Here is a 16636-nt window from a genome sequence, read left to right on the forward strand (position 1 = left end):
TTGGCGTGATCTATGTGTAAATGTGCAGAGCTAAATACAGGACAGAAAATAACTAAAGTTTCACACATTGACAGTGATTTGTCTTTACCTGTGTGTAATTTATCTTGTTCCATTTCAACACTGATGTTTTAGTGACAACACAATGCAAGATGCTGTTACAAAATTGCACCACTTTTATTCATTTAAGGCTTTTCAGTTTTTACATTTGGCTTCAACCCCCCCTCCTTCTGTGGGTTTCTGGAAGAAACTAGTTTAGACTATTTTGAACCAGTTTCAACTCCAAGAGTTAAACCAGTGATAATCCAGGGAAACAGATATGGGATTCTGATCCGAATCCTCGCTGGGTGACCAGATTTCTTTCCATTCCATGGTTCATCATACCACAAAGGAGAAAACGCTGACTTAGAACTGAAACCTTCTTCGTATTTGAAGCATTTCAGTTTGAATGAGGCTGCGGTTACACTCGTCATTTCAGTGCTACGTCCAAAATACTGATGCTTGTGCAACATTCTCACATGTTGGGATCCACAAGATGTTCAGTCCAGGTCAGCAACAGGCGTAAAACACCAGCAGATCAAAAGTCAGAAATCCATCAACTCCAGAGTTGTCTGGTGTGATGAATGTCAGATCAAATCTGCATAAATGCAATCCTGCTGCTGATGACGGCACACGCAAGATACCAGTGCACAGTATGTGTACCACATACATCATGCAGGATGAAGCCTGTGGCTCGATTACAGGTGCAGCAGGTTCAACGGCCAGTTGGCAGATACGGCTTAACAAAAAGAAAGAAGGTGCATGCTGTAAAATTGCATGCTTAAAAGTCAAGGTCAACTTGCACAGCATCACAATCCTAAAGCTGCATGAAGCGACGCTGTAACCGCAGCAGGATTTAAAACATCCGCATGCAGCCGTGGCAGGTTTTCAGGTGATAGGACCACATTTATTCTGTGGGAGATCAACAACTATGATTTCTTTTTTCTTTACTCCCATCAATTATCATGCAAACTGGTACGTCACTAATTTGAACAAATTATCTGTGACTGAATTTATGTAGATTCATAATGGCACAAATTATTCATCTGTGCACCTGATTAACTTGGGAAAATTATTCATGTGTGCACAGATCATTTCAGAGCAAATGAGTGATGTGATATGCACTACAGAAAGAATGTCATTCATGCAGATTATTAATCCAAGGCTAAATTCAAACCAATAGATTAGCTCAAGAGTAGAAATATAATTTATGAGCCAATGACAAATTTCAGTGTGAAAATGAACAGTTTGGGCATAGTTATTTAAATAAATTTATAATTTGAACAAAGTTATTGAAAAGGGAAAATTAGTTTGTAATCATTTGCAGTTACTGATCTACACATATAGATTGTTAATTTGAGTCAAAATTAGTCACTTCTTTCACCACATGATTACTTCAGGTGCACTGATTTGCAGTTAATGTGCACATTAATTTCAGAATATGAGTTGGTAATCTGTGTGTTGAGAGGTACAACTTTGCGTATTCTGGGAGCTGGTTGAGGAGTACAAACTAGCAACAGAATTCTTTATCTATGCACAGATTAAAGCGAAAAAAATATATGTATGACTACCAGTTAATTATGCAGCACAAATGAGTAATTTGTGCATACAGATTATTCATTCAAAATCATGAATTAATGATATGTACATAAAAATCCATTCAAGATCTGAGTAATCCATATACACAAATCATTAATAAAGCAAATTAATATTTGCTTTTTTTTTTTTTTTGTTTTACTGGCTGCACAGGAAAACAAGAGCACGGCTGCAAACGGCTTCGGTTCCAGAAGTGTCGGATCTGCATGCAAACTGTGGCAGCGCCACCTGCAGGTCAGACAGAAACATCAACATGCTACATGACAATGTAGTGAAGGCAAAACCAGTATACTGACAGCAGTACCACACTGTGCTGCAGCACAATACTGTGTACAGCACTCACAGAAGTCACTGGTCCAATATACAGTAGCTGTAACCTGAACATTCTCACATTTCAAAGAAAACACACAGGAAAATATTCTAATACAATCTGACTGCTGCTTCACAGGACACACCCCAATTTGTCAAGAGGCGGGGCTTTGGCTACTAGCCCAACCTCCTCAGGTCATTCTCATACACCAGCCACGCTACTGTTGAAACACTTTGACCAAAATTCTCCTTTAACTGAAAAGAAACACCTGAATTAACATTTTACATATTTAGCATTTTAACAGAGAGAAAGTAAATTTTGGGGCTGGAACTCTATGAAGGACGAAGGCTGGAGTCACTTTACGACACTGCAAAATGGAGCAGACCCCTTGGCTAGCAAGAGTTCTAGCTAGCTAGCTCAGACGCTACTTAGATTTTACAAGACTTAAAATTTGACTATCTTCAACTGACCGTAAAAAAAAAAAAAAAAAAAAAATCGCCGTTTGAACAGTTTACAGTCACAAAGAGAAACTTTAATCAACATCTGTGAAAGAGCGAGCGAAAAACTGCTCCCACCAGCAGACTGAAGATGGGTTTTGATTTGCCGTTGGTCTCAATTACACACTATAAAAATAGGCTAATGTCACTGCAGCCTTAACTTAAAGAACAGAGACATGAGTAAAGTCATAAAATTAAAAATACTTTATGAAGGAATCAAGGAAAAGCTAAACTTCAACAGCAAATATTAAATCCTATAAATTACTTAAAATTGAGCATTAAGGCCACTGTTGTCTTTCATAAATATTTATACTGTTACAATAAAGTCATAAAACCTGGAATTGCATCAAGTCTGTAAATTTGTAAAATGAAAGCATTGCTGTTTTTTTTTGGCTGCCCTCTCAAACACGTCACTGGAAACAATCTCAGAAACGGACGTGGTTCGTGGTTGTTAGCAGTTTACACACACGCACACAAACGGGTCAGGTATTGGATCAATGTGTCTGCTGTCTAAAGGCAACATGTCCGCCACAAGCAGCGGCCCCTGAGTTAGCGCACCGCGCTGCTCAGCTAACCAGCTAAGCTAGTTTGTGGTGACATCAATTGTTTGTTTCCATCAGCATTATGCTAACTATACAAACACTACAAAACGCATTTTGGATCAAATTTCAACACACTGCCCCCAAGTGGTCATTTTATTAAGTGCATTTTTTAAAGACATTTTACACTTAAATCCTTGCAACACTTAGAGATGGTTTTCGCCTGTTTCTTTGTCAACATGCTAACATTCCACTAACAATTGCTAGGCCAACAATGCCAATGAGCCGCCATTAGCTACTAATTACCAACAGCAGTGGCTGCTGTTATCAAGGACTAGCAAAGTACAATTTTTATTTTTCTACTCATTGTTTTAATTACAGCATGCACCTGTAGTCCAGTCTAGGCTCTTAACTTTGGATTTTATGAATAAACTGTGAAACTATATAGATTTTCTGATTTCAGTGGCACGACCACATGAGTTAGCTTCAAGAATGAAATTAGCATTTAGCTGATAGCAGTTCATGCTACATTTATACCAGATAGTATAAAAAAAACTTTACAGAAACAGATTAATTATAGACTAATTTTGAATTGTTTAGGCTATAAAATGTAAAATGATGGAAATGCCCATAACATTATCCTTGAAAACTAAAAATCACATTTTTCCTGACAAACCATCCCAGAACCACAAACTATAAAAAGTGCAGTTACATAAAACAAGAAAGCAACTAATTCTCACATTTTAGATGCTGCAACAACTTTTTTTGCATTTTTCCTTGATTTGTTCAGCTAATCCACTGCTGTAACCATTAACGTACTTAACTTGCTAAATGGGCTATGTAGCACTTTCATACATAATTACCCAGAATGCCAATGGGCAACCTGCATGACCACCTGGGCCCAAATCAAAGGAAACAAAGCATTTGCTCACTATATCCTAGGCTCATTGTCAACGCTATTTGTGTTAACTAAGCTAACTTAGCTATTAAACTGAGCAAGCGGTGAGCTGAACCCAAGTCCTGACCCCCCCCAAAGTCCCACCCCCCAAAATAAGCAAACATAAAATTACTTATATTTTCACAAAGAACCATAACAATAATAATAATAATCATTGTATGGATCCACAGGTTTGACCGGAGCTAATCACACAAAGTCAGCCATGTTTTCTGTGATGGGTAACAGTTAAACTGGTGTGAGCAGCTCAGGAATGCTGTGAGTAAAAAAGTAACAGAAGAAGGTATTAAAAAAATTTGACAGCCAAGAAGCCACTCCCCCAGTACACAATGGCGTAGCAGAGCATGATGGGAAATGTGGTTCAAGGTTGGTAGTTGGCTGGGCCGCCCCCTGTTACTGCAACAACACAACCATCATCTTCACCATCACCATGCAGTCTTTCGATGTTCTACGTAACGTTTCCATGGCAACAGTCTGTTTGTGGTTAGAAAGAGTAGCGGGGGATGGGCGACGCAGTTTGCATGAGAACAGAAGTCAGAGGCAGCACATGGTGAGGACAGTGGTGTCGTCTGTGTTAAAGGGGCGTGGCCAGTTGGAAGATTTCCTGTGATTGGTTGGCTGTTGGTCAAGTGAGCGGGAAAACTGGGAAGAGAGAACGAGATTGCGTCAATTTGCGCGTGCGCTTCTGTTTACTAACGATATGGAGGGATGTCATTTACCCGTCATTAGAGAAGTTGGCAGTTGGGCCTTCTACGGGTTTTTCCTGGAGCTGGATTTTTACTGTTGATCTGTCGCACAAGATCATAGAAGATCTGCACACAAATACGAACACTTTTAAACTGCTAATATGATGTTTAAAAAAAAACTGTGTATTTTTTTTTACAGCAAATTTTCTGTGATTTATAATTCCTTAAATTCAATTATTTCCCGTTGACTTCCAAATTGGATGAATGTTAACGCCTAGTCATGGCTAATTAATATATTACCCTCATGTCATCATTCACATATTAACTGGGTAATGACTGAGCAAGCTAACTAGCTAGTTCTGTCACAGCAATGGCTGGCTAGTCAGTGTAGTTAGCATGTAGCTACCCTGAAAAGTTCGTTTGTGACAAAATAAACGTCACCAACTAATCTCAAGTCTACGTGGACAACAGATGCACTGCTGCCCCCTGGTGGGACCACAGCATAATGCAGTGACAATAACAATTCCGCAAACACAATGAAACCATGTCGTCAGTGCAAGCGACACAGTAAAGACGACATGCGCTCACCTCATTGACGTTGATCTTGCTTTTGGCTGAGGTTTCCAGGAACGCGCAGGAGTTCCACTGGCGGGCGAGTCCGACCCCCGAGTCTTTGCCCACCACACGCTCCACCTCCAGGTCACATTTATTCCCAACAAGGATCATCGGCACCTCCAGTGTCACAAACACAGAAATTACATTCAATTTCCCATCAACACAGTCAAACTAAAAATCAGCATTTTGTCTTTGCGGCACTTCTGCTTCTAGCTGAACAACAAATTAGCTTCTAAGCTAACATGAATGAACTGTTATTATCTCGTATCAGTTAACGTTTGTTAATATCTCAGTGTGACATCACAGTCATTGTTGGTTACATGTATATTTACCTGTTACAGCAGTAGGCAAATATTTGGGTATTCTTGGGCTTTTACAAATTTTACTTTTTTAAATTAAAGACAAAAAAAAAAAAAAATAGAAAAACAGACTATTCTAATTTTAAAAATTTGGCTGTAAAAGTAATTTGTGCTACATATGATATAAGCATTAGATTTTGCTTTGATATACTTCATTTGGATTACTTTGTAAAAAATTTATACTGTCAATTTTTAGAGCATAATTTTAGAAATGTTAAAAATGTGAAGCCCAATAAAATTAAAACTTTTAGGTGCACAAAAGCCTAAAGAAGGGATCTAATTAATAAATGAAAATCTAGGCCAAAATTTTATCTCCCCCCCACGCCAAAAAAAACCCTCTTTGCTGCTACAGGCTCAATTATCATAAAAACTAAGTGAAATAGTGAAATACAGTTTTTTGGCATATGACTGCTGTGCCCTAAACAAAATGATTGTGTGCAGGGTTTTTTTTTGTCATACGTCGTCCGTGTCCTTCACTCTGAGGATCTGCTCTCTGAGGTCCTGAAGGTCATTGAAGGTGGACTGAGCGGTGATGGAGTAAACCAAAGCGAAGCCCTGACCGTTCTTCATGTACAAATCCCTCATCGCCGTGAACTGCTCCTGGAATGACAAGGGTCAAAGGTCACACCTCAGTCAGGACTCACAGCCACAAAAGTCAATAAGGTCTTCATTATGACTTTATTTATACTTCTCAGTGACATATCTGACATAATGGTGCTTCTCCTGTTAGAAAATGTCCCAAAATTCAATGAAACATCTTCAGATTACACTTCATCCAAAGCTGAAAGTTTTCACCCAAAAAAAACAAAATCATTTCTTTTCTAACTGGTGTAAAGTTGTCAGCTGTTGGAACACCTTAAAAGGTGCTGTGAATTATTTTTGTGCCATGAGCTCAACGTTTAGGAAAAACAATAATTCCGTCCTCGGCCACACCTCCCCAACCCCATTTTATTTTACATCATAATAAATTTGATATCTTTGGACTTCAGACTGTTAATTTAGTCAAACTTGCAGTTTGAAGATAATAATAACATCTTTATTTGTACAGCATGTTGTGATGGATGTTGCACATTTCAAATCACTGTTTGATCAACAGTAACATACTGGAATAATTACAGACTAAACAATTAGAAAATGTGGTTATCTTACTGTTCCTGCTGTGTCCAGGATCTCCAGCATACACTGCTGCCCGTCCACCTCCACTTGCTGGAAAAACAGACGAACAGAATATTTCCTCCATTAAAATAACAGGATTATGTCATTAGAATACAACAATAAAGTGGTGTTCGACAACAGAATGGAAAAATATATGTAACTACAGCAATTAAAAACAGACATAAAAGTGGAGGTAAATGTAAAAGCTTTGACATTTAGCATTAAAATAATGATGAAACCAAGCTGAGCAACAATATGTCAGACATCAGTTAGGTTTTAATGAAATAGTCTAAATTAAGATGAAAAACATGTAGCGCTCTGTTGTATGATTTACCCTTTCTTGTTCACAAAGTTGTGCGATGTGGCCTTCAGCAGATATTTGTGCACTACATTACCTGACCAGCAGATGTCTGTTTTTTTCTATTATTAAGTCATGTCTCCACGGTGTTGCAGACAGGACGGTACGACTCACCTTCCTGTAGGAATCTTCTATCGTGGGATCGTATTTCTCCACAAAGATTCCCTGAACAAACTGGACGGTCTGAGAGACACAGAGAGATCAGCCGCGTTAAAGTCGTTCGTCAGGAAGGAATTAACGTGACACATTACATCACCGCGGTCAGACGAGTTCTCGTGGAAAAGCTGATAATTCAGTGATTTTCTGAGCAGACATCAACTAAAGTTTAATTTTAAAGTTGTGAAAAATAAAATAAATGAAAATAAATGATGCATTTCTATGAAAAAACAAAATAAAAACAGGAAGTCAAAGTGGTCAATGAGTGGGGAATAATGATGAGGGGAAGTGGGTGTATGAATCTGTTCAATCCTATTTAACACCACCGACATGCCGATGAGCAAAGTCCTGAATCGCGCAGCATCAAAAGCAGGTTTCACGAAGACCGATTAAGTTCCAAAGTAAAAAATATGAACCTAAATGTTGGAAAAATGCTGGAAAACTGACATGTTGCACATAAATACTACAAGTAATTATAAGTCAGATGATTTCTAAAAAGGCTTCTGATCCTGGTTGGATCGGAGGTTCAAAGTTCATTTTCCGAATACAGACATGGACAAAGACGCCAAGAAAACTAGTTGAATATTATTACTATAAAAATAAGTTTGACCTCAAAGACAGAGAACAATTATTTATTTTTTTACTATTTGAACTACCTTATTTAGGGGTGGCGCTATGTTTAAAGGTGAAGGTGGTTTCAGTTCTATGTGGAGACAATGAGCTGGAAACAAAAGTAACTTACCAGAGCCGACTTCCCGACTCCTCCTGATCCTAAAACAACCAGTTTATATTCACGCATCCTGACGGTCTGTCTGCTGGGAGACAGAGCGAGCACCAGACACAGACAGACAGAGAGCCAGCCAGACAGACAGAGACAGACAGACAGTTAATGTGGTTTCTCATTTCATGACTTATTCTGTTGTCAGACCTCCTGTTTCCTAAACTTGCTCTCTACTGCCACCTGGTGTTTACGAGAAAAAGACAGGGGACATCACACGAGTGTAAATGTCCTTAACACAGTGACCAAGAGTTTCCATCCAGATCAGATAAGAAGCAGCACGTCGCTGGAATCTCAGCAACACACTGACAAGGACGCGGCAACAATATACACTGTCTGTGTGTGTGTGTGTGTGTGTGTGTGTGTGTGTGTTTTCTCACAGACAGTCCTGGTGTGTTACTTTCAAAACTGAAAATTACTGTCAGATGTTAGAGTTTAATTTACTGTTAGATACTTAAACATTTTCATAATAAGGAAAAAAAAAGCTGACAGACGCTGATCTGAACTCTGACCTTTATCCCCTTTAAGTTCTATGACATCACAGAGACACTGTTGGAATAAAATATACTGTTGTCAGTCACAATTTTCAAATAGCAGCAATAATAAACCATCGATGTTTGAAAGTCAGTCTAACAAGAGCGTCACCACTCGAGTGGAGCCCGTTCTAATTACCCAGCATGCCTCTGTGTTCATCCAAACAGAGGGGTCATGTGACGCAGCACTGCTGGTGATGTCACAACTCTGGAATCCTTGCTGCTTCCTGTTGCTAGGCACTGTGTGCTTTGCAGCAACATGAAGCAACATGACAGACGTGCACACGTGCTCAGCGTCTCAATCTGTTAATAACGGTCTGTGAGGTTACCGTGGCGATAAGTGTCCGCATTTGACGGTTAAGCAGATGGTGAAAGACTAAAAATATGAACATCTCTCTAGTGTGTTATTTTACTGCAGTCTGTCCGACTGCGACAGCGCTCACAAAAACCACACAACAACTACTGACAGAAACTCTGATCTACAAGAACCAACACATTTTTTAAAAAAGGGAAATACATTTATTCATATTAACGTCTCAAAACTGCTGGTCTCTGAGGAAAAGCTGGTTAAAATAGGAGGCGGGGCTTACATTAGCTGGTCACAATAATCAACAGTGACACCCAGTGGTCACCAGGACCCTGTGAGTAGTTCTACAGCCTCACCACTAGATGTCAGTAGTTCACCATCTTTCAGTGTAGGTCAGTTTTCATTTTTTGGTGTAAAAATTGTGACGATGAAAGGAGCAACAATTTACCATTTTAACAGTGTGTCATTTATTTCTCTTTAAGTTCACACAATACACAGACTTTATAGAACAGCTTGAACAATTAACCACAAAGGGGTCCTGACAGGAAAACAACAAGGCAGAGACACTTTAGTATGCGCTTCACATATGTCAGCGTTTTGTCACATGCATAATAGGAACAAACCGCCTATTATGCATGCAGGGGGCCGAGACACTTTGATATGTGCTTCGCACTTCTTGGCGCATTATCACATACAAAAAAAAAAAGGAAACACACTCTAACCACATGTCACGAATTACAGTGAGGAAAATAAATATTGAACACCCTGTGATTTTGCAAGTTCTCCCACTTAGAAATCATGGAGGGGTCTGAAATTTTCATCTTAGGTGCATGTCCACTAAGAGGGGAAAAAAAAAATGGAAATCACAATGTATGATTTTTTTTTTATAATTTATTTGCATGTTACTGCTGCAAATAAGTATTTGAACACCTACCAACCAGCAAGAATTCTGTCTCTCCTGTTAATTTTTCTTTAAGAAGCCCTCTTATTCTGAACTCTTTACCCTGTATTAATTGCACCTGTTTGAACTTGTTACCTGTATAAAAAGACACCTATTCACACACTATCACACTCCAACCTGTCCACCATAGCAAGACCAAAGAGCTGTCTAAGGACATCAGGGACAAAACTGTAGACCTGCACAAGGCTGGGATGGACTACAGGAAAACAGGCAAGCAGCTTGGTAGGAGACAACTGTTATGATTATTTATTAGAAAGCGGAAGAAACAAGATGACTGTCAATCTCCCTCGGTCTGGGATTCCATGCAAGATCTCACTTTGTGGGGTAAGGATGATTCTGAGAAAGCTCAGAACTACACAGGAGGACCTGGTCAATGACCTGAAGAGAGCTGGGACCACAGTCACAAAGATTACATTAGTAACATGATGCTGTCATGATTTAAAATCCTGCAGGGCAGCAAGGTCCCCCTGCTCAAGCAAGCACATGTCCAGGCCCGTTTGAAGTTCACCAGTGACCATCTGGATGATCCAGAGGAGGCATGGGAGAAGGTTATGTGGTCAGATGAGACCAGAATAGAGCTTTTTGGAATCAACTCCACTTACCATGTTTAGAGGATGAGAACAACCCCAAGAAAACCATCCCAACCATGAAGCATGGGGGTGGATACATCATACTTTGGGGGTTCTCTTCTGCAAAGGGGACAGGATGACTGCACCGTATTGAAGGGAGGATGGATGGGGTCATGTATTGCGAGATTTTGGCAAACAACCTCCTTCCCTCAGTAAGAGCATTGAAGATGGGTCATGGCTGGGTCTTCCAGCATGACATTGACCCCAAACACACAGCCAGGGCAACTAAGGAGAGGCTCCGTAAGAAGCATTTCAAGGTCCTGGAGTGGCCTGGCCAGTCTCCAGACCTGAACTCAATAGAAAATCTTTGGAGGGAGCTGAAACTCCAAACCTGAAAGATTTGGAGAAGATCTGTATGGAGGAGTGGACCAAAATCCCTGCTGCAGTGTGTGAAAACCTGGTGAACAACTACAGGAAACGTTTGACCTCTGTAATTGCAAACAAAGGCTACTGTACCAAATCCAAATATTAACATTGATTTTCACAGGTGTTCAAATACTTATTTGCAGCAGTAACATACAAATAAATTATAAAAAAAAAAAAAAAAAAAAATCATACATTGTGTTTTCGGGATTTTTTTTTTTTTTTTTTTTTTTTTTTTTTAAGATTATGTCTCACAGTGGACATGCACCTAAGATGAAAATTTCAGACTCCTCCATGATTTCTAAGTGGGAGAACTTGCAAAATCGCAGGGTGTTCAAATACTTATTTTCCTCACTGTATGTCCACAATGTCCATTTTGTGCTGAATGTCTGCCACAGTGGTCATTTTTTTACCTCATTATGTTTTCACCCTGTTTGTTTGTGAACGGCCCATAACCCACAATTTTTATATATCATTATGAAATTTTACAGAGGATTCATATCCTGATAGACAAGAACTGATTCAATTGTCAAAGTCAGGAAAAATCTTGGCGTATCCTTTAACACTGAATTAATTTTCAAAACTTCATAACTGTGAAAAAACATCAAATTTCTTTCATATTTGAGAGTGCTATGTAGGATGGTTTCCTTTATTTACTGACAAAGTTAGATCCGGATCTGATCTGGATTGTGGATTTTGCAGACTTTTGAATTTAATATTGAAAAGCCCATTTTGGTGTACATTTTGCATTATAGCTCAATAAAAAATGCCTCAGTCACTCATTTTTCTGTGATGGATTCACCTACACCACCAAAACTGGAATGATTTTCCAATTTTATGCCTGTTTGTCTTCCAGTTTCAGTTGGAAACAGAGTGCCAAAAACCAATGACAAATCGTGTATCACATAGATAACCAGCGTTCTGTGAAAATTATCTGAAAAATAATTCAGAAACTGAAAAAGTTGGGAAGAAAAATAAACAAACCTGACAACCACCCCCCACCCCCCCCCCCCCACCCCAACCAAAAAAAAAAAATTGATTCAGGCGCATACATCTTCCTGACATTTGATCTAATCAAATTTATCTTATGAAAAGTCACTTCTAACAGGACTTTAACCTTGATTTTTTTTTTCCCCAAGATAGAAATTTGTGGAATTGGAAACTAGCTCGGTGCTCTAGTTAACATGCTAAAAGATACCAACATGTCCAAAAACAGGAGGTTCGCAGTTCCTCACCAACATCTCTCAGAATATTGTTTAACAGAGACGCGCTCACTCAGACTTCATGAATATACAACCTGCTAACAATCACATATTTTCCTTTCAACTGCTGTATTTAACTTATCAAAAACTCTTATTTGAAATGATGCATATTGGAGGATTTACAACATATTTGTTAAGATTTGATCTTTGAACAGTCTGAACTTGTGTCTTCATCAGTTTCCCCTTTTGCATGTAAATACTGAACTATTCTGTCTTATTTTGGCTGAAATACACTTCTCTGAAATATTGCCCAACTACAAAAACAGACAGACACCAGTTACTCCTAAAATACCCTTAACTCATTTCCTTACCACTGATGTTACAAAGAGGATTTTCTTTGGAACAATTAAATCTGTTTCTTAATATTCAAATAAATGATTCACAGTCTTATTGTACCAGTCTGAGCAAAATCTGCCTGAAACTATTCTGAGGTTTGACCAACATGGGTTAAAGTACAGTGATGCTGATACCGCTTCACCATTAGAGGGCGATGCTCAATGCAAAGTTGAGATGATGTGGGCGGTTCTCTGACCAATAGATGGCAAAGCTGCACCAACCCTGCACACAGTCCCACTTCCTGTCTGTCCACAGTGCCCAAATACTGAGCAAACATTAGCTCCCAATGTTAACTAGATAAAAGCATTGGTCACCCATGATCAAAGCTCAAAGAAAGTGATTTAAAGGTGGTTTTGATGTGAGCCTGTCTTTGATGCTTTTGATGGCTTTCATGAGAGTCAAAGCATTTTTACTAGAAACCATATACAACCCCTGGCAAAAATTATGGAATCACCGGCCTCGGAGGATGTTCATTCAGTTGTTTCATTTTGTAGAAAAAAAGCAGATCACAGACATGACAAAACTAAAGTCATTTCAAATGGCAACTTTCTGGCTTTAAGAAACACTATAAGAAATCAGGAAAAATAATTGTGGCAGTCAGTAACGGTTACTTTTTTAGACCAAGCAGAGGAAAAAAAATATGGAATCACTCAATTCTGAGGAAAAAATGATGGAATCATGAAAAACAAAAGAACGCTCCAACACATCACTAGTATTTTGTTGCACCACCTCTGGCTTTTATAACAGCTTGCAGTCTCTGAGGAATGGACTTAATGAGTGACAAACAGTACTCTTCATCAATCTGGCTCCAACTTTCTCTGATTGCTGTTTCCAGATCAGCTTTGCAGGTTGGAGCCTTGTCATGGACCATTTTCTTCAACTTCCACCAAAGATTTTCAATTGGATTAAGATCCGGACTATTTGCAGGCCATGACATTGACCCTATGTGTCTTTTTGCAAGGAATGTTTTCACAGTTTTTGCTCTATGGCAAGATGCATTATCATCTTGAAAAATGATTTCATCATCCCCAAACATCCTTTCAATTGATGGGATAAGAAAAGTTTCCAAAATATCAACGTAAACTTGTGCATTTATTGATGTAATGACAGCCATCTCCCCAGTGCCTTTACCTGACATGCAGCCCCATATCATCAATGACTGTGGAAATTGACATGTTCTCTTCAGGCAGTCATCTTTATAAATCTCATTGGAACAGCACCAAACAAAAGTTCCAGCATCATCACCTTGCCCAATGCAGATTCGAGATTCATCACTGAATATGACTTTCATCCAGTCATCCACAGTCCACGATTGCTTTTCCTTAGCCCATTGTAACCTTGTTTTTTTTTCTTTTAGGTGTTAATGATGGCTTTCATTTAGCTTTTCTGTATGTAAATCCCATTTCCTTTAGGCGTTTTCTTACAGTTCGGTCACAGACGTTGACTCGTTTCCTCCCATTCGTTCCTCATTTGTTTTGTTGTGCATTTTAGATTTTTGAGACATATTGCTTTAAGTTTTCTGTCTTGATGCTTTGATGTCTTCCTTGGTCTACCAGTATGTTTGCCTTTAACAACCTTCCCATGTTTGTATTTGGTCCAGAGTTTAGACACAGCTGACTGAACAACCAACATCTTTTGCAACATTGCCTGATGATTTACCCTCTTTTAAGAGTTTGATAATCCTCTCCTTTGTTTCAATTGACATCTCTCGTGTTGGAGCCATGATTCATGTTAGTCCACTTGGTGCAACAGCTCTCCAAGGTGTGATCACTCCTTTTTAGATGTAGACTAATGAGCAGATCTGATTTGATGCAGGTGCTAGTTTTGGGGATGAAAATTTACAGGGTGATTCCATAATTTATTCCTCAGAATTGAGTGAGTCCATATTTTTTTCCCTCTGCTTGGTCTAAAAAAGTAACCGTTACTGACTGCCAATTTTTTTTCCTGATTTCTTATAGTGTTTCTTAAAGCCAGAAAGTTGCCATTTGAAATTACTTTAGTTTTGTGTCATGTCTGTGATCTGCTTTTTTTCTACAAAATTAAACAACTGAATGAACATCCTCCGAGGCCGATGATTCCATAATTTTTGCCAGGGGTTGTACTAAGAGCGGGAAAGGGAAATGTCCAAATACTTATGGACTTGAGCATATGTCAAAGCAGACTGGGACGACTGGCTTCCTAGCAACTATACTGTTAAAGTCAATGTGATCTCACACCCGTGTATTGCCCAGGTGCCCTGCTAGCAAACAATGGAGAACACAAAAAAAAAAAGAACTAAAAGTGAAGTGATCCACATCATCTTCCTTCACAAAAGAGACGACTCAATAAATGAATCAGATTCACCACCTCGAGACTCACTTTTCCTGAGATGATTTTTAATACCTGGAGGCTTGAAAACTATCCGCCACGCCCCGCATTCGCGCCGTCTCTCTGCAACAAGTCCAGACGAGTTCAGGGAGTCCAACTACGCCAGAGGAATGTTTTACTTCCAACTCATAAAATCCAAGAAAACCACTAGAAAACTTCAAGAACTCATATTTTAATGACTCTTCCGGCACCCTGCCGTGTTGGATCTGGATTTTACTCCCCTATGAGGCAGGACGCCACATGACGGGAAACAGAATTAAAGCAGTTACTGTTTGTTTTGTTATCACTGTGTCACGTTAACAAGTGAATGCACGCGAATGTTTCGTTCAAACGGCCAACAGTCTTCATGCTCGATCATTTAAGGTTCTTTCATGATTTCAAAGACTAAGATCCAAACGTGTCGGTTCACTCAGAGCACCTGCAGCATTCCAACAGATGGAACTGGATTTAAAATATCAACTAAACTGCTTTGCACATTTCCGTAAGTCTTGCATAGCAACAGAATTCCAATATGGCTCAATTCTGGAAGTTTCCACCTTCCCATACTGAGCAAACACACAATACTTCAAAAGGTCTCAAAATGCTGCAGCTGCCAATAAAAACACATTGTAGCAACACAGCAGTATCTTAAAACACGTTGATGCTGCTTTAAATCTAATAAAACATTTCAAGAAGACAAACACAGGAAGAGTCAATACCAAGAGATCAATGCTAATTAGTGGAAGCTGCATCATCTGCAGCTTAGCGACGGCATGGAAACAACAGACGCACAGTCCAACGCAAATTTAACCAAAACTTTTATGCCACACAGGTTTTCTGTGGTACCTCCGATATGATCCATCAGATGAATCAATTCAGTGATCACAACCAGAGATGGCAGTTTTAAAGAATGTGAAGCAACTGTAATGAAATGTTTCTAAATATTAAAAAAAAAAACAAAAAAAAACACACCTTTATTAAACAGTGAATTGCAACTATTACAAACAAGTTGAAATGAAAGTTGCCAAAAATACTTTGGAGTAGCTTCGTTTCGAGCTGAAACCGCAGAAGTAATAATTTTTTTAAATTAAGCTATCAAATCTCAAATAAATCAATACTTAGATCATAATGAATCAATCATTCTGTTATCAGTTTGTTAGAAAGTTAATACCAGCTGGATCTGCTAAACTGTGTAGTGCCACAGAGGGGGGAAAAAAAAAACCCAGAGTTGTGCTTTTTCCAACAGGCTCTTGAACTCAGCATGATGTTAATCTACTAAAGTAAAGTTGTTGGAGGAGAAAGATGGACACTCTGATCTCTAGTGGGGCCTGTCAGTCCACAGCAGCACAGCAACCAAACTACACACCCACAGCTTTATCCAAACTCCTACACTCCGCAAACAACTTTCTCCTTCCTCCTCCAGCGGGAGCTCCGCAGCGCTGTGGCCGCCTCAGGAGGCGTTCTATCCGGCTGCTTCCGCTTGCGGGCCCCGCTGGAGGACCGGAGCTCGACACAAACTGTAACCACAGACACAGACAGACCCGCAATCATCCACCCCACCTGTCTGTTTGTGTAGAACAACTACATGATGATTAAACGACCTGCTGTCTGTCTGTCCGTCCGTCCGTCCGTCCGTCCGTCCGTCCGGTCGCTTCCGTAAGCCGAACCCAGCCCGGCACGGCCTGTCTCCGTGTCTCCCTCCGTGCTGTCTGTCCCTACCAGCACCGGCCACGGTTTGTCCAAGCGGCACGTCAATGGTAGAGGGGGAAAAAAAAGGACAGAAAGAAAAAGAAAAGGGAGAAAAGAAGCGGTACTCACAGTCATCCAGCGTCCGCTCCGCTGCTCTCTCTCCGTCTCTC

At 39.6% G+C, this 16636-nt stretch overlaps 1 protein-coding gene across 2 annotated transcripts in view; it reads right to left on the minus strand.

Moving 5' to 3' along the window:
• Positions 1-1768: 1768 nt before the first annotated feature.
• Positions 1769-16636, minus strand: part of LOC117503933 (ras-related protein Rap-1b-like) — a 14925-nt gene continuing 57 nt past the window's right edge. Inside the window, exons 1-8 of one of the 2 annotated variants that reach the window (XM_034163234.1) lie at positions 16596-16636; positions 8005-8074; positions 7221-7289; positions 6743-6799; positions 6053-6193; positions 5208-5351; positions 4653-4745; positions 1769-4575 (exon numbers count right to left, since the gene is read on the minus strand). The exon at positions 16596-16636 is cut by the window's right edge and continues 57 nt beyond it. In XM_034163234.1, coding sequence (XP_034019125.1) covers positions 4659-4745; positions 5208-5351; positions 6053-6193; positions 6743-6799; positions 7221-7289; positions 8005-8061 — 555 coding nt within the window. In that variant the 5' untranslated portion in view covers positions 8062-8074; positions 16596-16636 and the 3' untranslated portion in view covers positions 1769-4575; positions 4653-4658. Of the gene's footprint in view, positions 4576-4652; positions 4746-5207; positions 5352-6052; positions 6194-6742; positions 6800-7220; positions 7290-8004; positions 8078-16595 lie in introns of both variants that reach the window. The other variant, XM_034163235.1, reaches the window with a different exon arrangement.

This window comes from Thalassophryne amazonica, chromosome 22 (assembly GCF_902500255.1).
Source record: "Thalassophryne amazonica chromosome 22, fThaAma1.1, whole genome shotgun sequence".
Classification (NCBI taxonomy): domain Eukaryota; kingdom Metazoa; phylum Chordata; class Actinopteri; order Batrachoidiformes; family Batrachoididae; genus Thalassophryne; species Thalassophryne amazonica.